At 53.2% G+C, this 5,597-nt stretch overlaps 1 protein-coding gene across 5 annotated transcripts in view; it reads left to right on the top strand.

The window, feature by feature from the left end:
* Positions 1-6: 6 nt before the first annotated feature.
* IST1 (IST1 factor associated with ESCRT-III) overlaps positions 7-5,597 on the top strand; it is a 10,458-nt gene continuing 4,867 nt past the window's right edge. For 2 of the 5 annotated variants that reach the window (XR_014895937.1, XM_085305715.1), the window contains exons 1-7: positions 573-644; positions 2,351-2,450; positions 3,127-3,307; positions 3,989-4,076; positions 4,404-4,487; positions 4,870-4,980; positions 5,367-5,573. Coding sequence is in view for 4 of the 5 variants with exons in the window: in XM_085305715.1 (XP_085161841.1) it covers positions 2,363-2,450; positions 3,127-3,307; positions 3,989-4,076; positions 4,404-4,487; positions 4,870-4,980; positions 5,367-5,573 (759 nt within the window). In the remaining variant the exon portion in view is untranslated. The other 3 variants (XM_085305716.1, XM_085305718.1, XM_085305717.1) reach the window with 3 other exon arrangements.

A 5,597-nucleotide genomic window follows, 5' to 3' on the forward strand; every position in this document is an offset into this window, starting at 1 on the left:
CCGCCTCCGCGCCCCGCCGCTGTCGGAGCTCGCCAGCGTCCCTTCACCCGCAAGGTGATCCTAATAACGACTAGTCACGATCTTAATATTAATCCCGATTTTAACATTGATTAAGACCACCTGTCTAGGAAAACATGCCTCGCCAAAAGAGCCCCCCGCCAGGGCCCTAGGGCTGCCGCGGAGCGGCCGGTGGTCTCGGGCCGGGCCGGGCCGGGCCGGGCCGGGCCGTGCCTCCTGGCAGAGCCGGCACGGCCCGACGCGGCGGCGGGGCGGGCAGCCGGCAGCGGGCAGGCCCCCGGCGGAACTCTGTGTGCCCGGAACCTGGGCGGCGGGCGGCGAGCGCCGGGGGCCGGCACGGCGAGGGGCAGCGCGTCGTTCTGCGCGTGGGTCCCTCCGCCCGATAAAGTAGTCCCTGGGCGCAGCGGTCTCGCCTGGGTGGCCGCCGCGGCTCCCCGCCTGAAGCTCAGCCGCGCTGGTGCGGCAAGCGCGCCGCGCCGTCGTTCCTCCGGGCCTGCCGCTCCACCTCGGCCGGGTGGCGGGCACGGAGGCAGGGGTGGGCAGTGCCGGCGTCGCGGATCCCTGCGCGGGGAGGCGGCTGCGGGCCGCCATTTTGGGTAGCGGGAGGCTGCGCGTCCGGACGGGCGGTGAGCGGCGCGGCCGAGCCGGCAGCGGCGGCGCGGGTGGCGGTGGCCGGGCGATGCCTTGTCCCGCTGGCCAGGCGGCGGCGGGGCCTGGCCGCGCAGGCCTGCACTGTGGGGCGAGCCGTCGGCGCGGCCCGGCTGCGGCGGTGGGGGAGAAGCCGCCCGCGCTCGTAGCAGGCTGGTTGCCGCGCGAGTGAGGGTTGATCTCCGCTTGGGCAGCGGCAGGGGGGGCACGGGGAGGCTGCGTCGGCCCTGTTGCAGCGGTGTGGGAGAGCAGCTTTGGCCGAGAGCTGCATGGGCGGCAGGGATGGGGAAACAGGGCTCTTCAGAAGACAGCAAGATGTTTGTGAAAAAATAGCTGGTGAATGGCTCTATCTTGAAGAAATCTATCGAAGCAGGTAGCTGTTAGAGCAGTTTTTTAGTAGATCTTTGTTTTTAAATAGAAGTTACAGCTCTTGTGCTGAGGCCGTTTTTTCCAACAGTATGAAGTTACTTTTAACGTTGTGCCCCAGATCGTAACAAATCATGTTTAAGCCACATATTATTTACAAAATACTATAATTATGCAAAATTCTGGTCTAATATCTCTTCCATGCAAGTCAAGGCCTTTCCATATGATAGCCCTTAAGGAAGGCTGTCACAAAGGTCAGCAAACTCCTGTGTCAGTTTGATGCCTTAATGAAGAGTCTTCTTAGTTAGTTTTCTGTAGGATTAGGGAGTTGTACTGGCTCATGGGAGCCTGGACAAGTGCCAGAGCAAGTGCACTGTAAGCAGCAGGAGCATGGGGAATATGAACTGGGAACTTCCTGCTGCTGACAGGGAGTGTTAGCTTGGGTTACAGCCTTAGTTTTACAGTCTTCGCATTAATGATATGGCTGTTTTGGAGCTTGTGCATTATTAGTACAGAGGATATTGTTTTACTTCTTGCAGTTCACTTGTGTGTTCTTTCTCTTTTTTAAGTTGAAATAGTAGAGAGGATTTGACTGATAGTTTTAGGCACCAGTTTATTTCCTTGCTTTGAAAGATGAGGGAGGTAAGAACATGTCTTCTAACAACAACATTGTTCCTTATTGTAGAATATTTCATACTGCTACTGGCTGTTTGTGAAATCTTAGTTTTTTTTCCACTTGGATTTCATAGAAATCAAGGGCTAAGTATAACCTCAGGATACCATCTAGCTCAGCTTCTTGGGCTGAGGCACAACCATGTTTTTCTAGACTACTCTTGATAGATGTTTTGTCTCATTTTCTTAAAACCTTGTGTCTTTTTGTATTCAAATCAGTGGCTAATATTACTTGTCTGAATTAAATAGACCCAGATCTTTAAGGTATTGTTTTAGGGTATGTTTTCTAACCGTGCTCCTATTTATGGAATAGGCCCAGATTTTGATTGTCTTGTATCTTTTTTTTCTGGAGTGACTGAAGGCGTTCTCCCACTTTGGTAGAAAATACTGCTGTTTCTGTGGTTGAGATGCAGTCTGTCAGAATAGAAATACCCAGGAAGTATATATTCCATATTGGAGAGCTGTAAGGAGGGAAAAGGAATGATGGGTTCTGTGAGTTCAGTTGCTTGTACATAAGCAGATTCAGGAATAACAGACCTGTGGCTGTATATTTGAAGAATTAGTTGTTGAGCAGAACAGTGGCTGCTGTCCTTTTGGTACCATTAGCAGCTCCTGGTGCTAATGACCCTCTCCTCTTCTTTCGCAGAAAGTATTGATCATGTTGGGATCTGGGTTCAAGGCTGAGCGCTTGCGAGTCAACCTGCGCCTTGTTATCAATCGACTCAAGCTGCTGGAGAAAAAGAAGAGTGAGTATTTCTGGGGGTAGGTGTGAGTCAGGCCAGTTTTGGGGCTCAAGAGGCTGTAGAGGAAACTTTTCTGGAGTTGAAGTTTCATGAAACAAATGTGGAGCAGCCTTTTGCTCTTCCTTTCCCATCCCTGGACCCAGACCTTGGAGTCTTCCCTGGTGTGTGGTACCTAGGGGAGCAGGCTGGCTGTGAGGGGCCTCCCTCCATCCTCCCAAAAGCTGTTAGAGTGCAGCTGACAAGGTATGTGGGGTGGCAGACTCTATATGGAGGAAATGTCTGACTTTGCCAACAGGGTTTTTCCCTGGCCCTTCCATACTGCGGCATAGAGAGGAGCTTGCTGTGTGCAGAGGAAGGCTCTCCCTGCCTGTGCTGTCCTGCCCTGATCAGATACAGATAAGAGGGTTACCCATGGTTCTGCTTGACTCTGCAATAGAGCTGAAGGTGCAGGAGCATTTATGACAGTTACAAGTCCACTTTCCTTTCTCTTGTGAGTTAGTGTGCTAGGAACAAGACACAAGGGCTTCAGAAAGCCATGACCATGTGTCTTGCACCGCAGAGTCTCAGTGAAGGAGAGAGAGAAGCTGGCAATCAATTTATGTGTCCAGGGACTGTGGGCAGGGATGGAGGCAGCAGCCCCTGCCAGCACAGTGACTAGCCTTGGGGATATGTGCTGTAGCTGAGTTGGCCCAGAAGGCGAGGAAGGAGATTGCAGATTATCTGGCAGCCGGGAAAGATGAGCGTGCCAGGATTCGTGTGGAGCACATCATCCGAGAAGATTACCTTGTGGAGGCCATGGAGATTCTGGAGCTGTACTGCGATCTGCTGCTAGCCCGCTTTGGCTTGATTCAGTCCATGAAGTAAGCTCTGGCCTAGAGGGTATGCTGTGGTAGAGGGGCCAGGCCCTCTGGGCCCAGGGAGGGGCAGTGCTGGGGGCAGGCCTGGGATACAAAAGGGCACCTGTGTTTGTCTCGGTGTCCCAAGGTCTTGGGAGACCATTTTTTTCCTCAGGCGAGGAAGACTGAAACCCAACCTGGAGGATGGGGACTTCCAGGCTGAGCAGCTTGAGGGCTGCAAAGACTAAGTACTTGGTATACTTGCTGTGGAGTACTTAGTTCCTCATAAGAGAGGAAAGGCTACAAGACCTAGGCCTGTTTAGCCTGGAGAAGAGAGGACTGAGAGGGATTTTATCAATATCTAAGGGAGAGTGTCAAGAGGATGGGGCCGGACTCTTTCTAGTGGTGCCCAGCAACAGGACTAGAGGCAGCAGGCACAAACTGAAACACAGGAAGTTCTATCTGAATATAAGGAAGAACTTCTTTACTGTGAGAGTGACAGAGCACTGGAACAGGTTGCCCAGGGAGGTTGTGGAGTCTCCTTCTCTGGAGATAATCAAAGCCCACCTGGATGCCATCCTGTCTAATGTGCTCTAGGTGACCCTGCTTGAACAAGGAGGTTGGACTAGATGGTCTCCAGAGGTCCCTTCCAACCTCAACCATTCTGTGATTCTGTGAGATGGGATTGTCTTATTTTGCTCCTAGGGAGCTGGACTCCGGCTTGGCAGAAGCAGTGTCTACGCTGATCTGGGCTGCACCACGACTCCAGTCAGAAGTGGCTGAGCTGAAGATTGTGAGTTGGGCAGTTTGAGGGACGTTATATATGCAGGGTGGGTTGGAGATGGCACTGACAGAAGGTGGTGAAAGCTGTTGTCCAAGACTCTGCTGAGGCAAAGGGTGTATTTTCCTGGGCTCTGTAGACTGAGACCCCAGCATGGATGCCACTTCTGTGAGGAGCCCTGGAGCCTCAGAGGTGGCTATGGCTGCTCAGCTGGAGCACTCTATTGCAGAAACAAGGGGGAACTGTTAGGGGAAGGCTGCAAGCCTTGCAGCAGATGTGGGGAGTGTGGCAGAGGAAAACAAGGCTGTGCAGTTTCCCACAGTTTCTCTTCTGCTGCAGGTTGCTGACCAGCTGTGTGCCAAGTACAGCAAGGAATATGGGAAGCTGTGCCGGACAAACCAGATTGGGACAGTCAATGACAGGGTAACAAACTGGTGGAGCAGTCACAGCCAGCTGGAGTTGGCAGTCCAGGCTTGCCTGCTGTGGCTGTCTTACTGTTGTCCCATGGCCAGTGGTTATGCCTGCAGATTGGGGTGGGCTAGCTGCCCTTCTGAGGGCCTGCATGCTCTAGAGCACAGGAGGGCGGTGCGAGTGGGCCCCTGCCGTCCTGCCTGTGGGCGGAGAAGAGCAAAGTGTGTGGAGCCCTGTCCTCTGGGTGCCAGCAGCCTCCTCTGTGGCAGCACTGGCCTCCCTGAGGCTGTGCTGTGCTCTCTGCAGCAGCTGTACCTGGCTGGGGTGTACCTGTGGAGCAGCTGGGCTGCACTACTCTGGGCTTGCTGAGTGTCCCAGCACCTTTTGTTTCCAGCTGATGCACAAGCTGAGTGTGGAGGCACCACCGAAGATCCTGGTGGAGAGATACCTCATTGAGATTGCCAAGAACTACAACGTACCCTATGAGCCTGATTCAGTGGTGATGGTGAGTGAGGCATGTGCGAGTTGAACTCCCTTCTATGTTCCAACAACTGGAATGTCTCATTGGTACTGTGTAGGCTTTTAGAGTAGAGGGCTGTGGCATTGCAACAGACTCTGGTAATTGTGCTTTGGTATCTTCTAGACTGCCCTAATGTAGCAGGGTCCCTGCTCCTGCCCTCAGCCCTAAGGTATATTACTGTAATGAATCTTACTGTAATCTGGCCCCCTTTTTCTGATTCCTAGGAGCATCACTCTGTAGTTGCTGTCTATTTTGCCACTGTTGCTTTCTCCTTTCTTTTCTAGTGGTAAATTCTGTATCTGATGCTGTTCAGTGGGTTGTGATCAGAATAGTGATGTGTTGGTGAGCAGAATTCTTCCCCTTCTCTCCAGGCTGAAGCCCCTGCAGGTGGAGAGGCAGATCTAATCGATGTGGGATTCACAGATGACGTGAAGAAAGGTGGCCATGGAGGGGGAGGAGGTGGTGGATTTACAGCCCCCCTGGTTGGTCCTGATGGAATAATGCCCATGCCAGTGCCAATGCCCATGCCCATGCCATCACCGAATCCGCCATTCTCTTATCCGCCTCCAAAGGGACCGGTAAGTGCCTGTGGTTTGAGCATG

This window comes from Rhea americana, unplaced genomic scaffold (assembly GCF_003343005.1).
Source record: "Rhea americana isolate MKP2758 unplaced genomic scaffold, rheAme1 scaffold_226, whole genome shotgun sequence".
NCBI lineage: Eukaryota > Metazoa > Chordata > Aves > Rheiformes > Rheidae > Rhea > Rhea americana.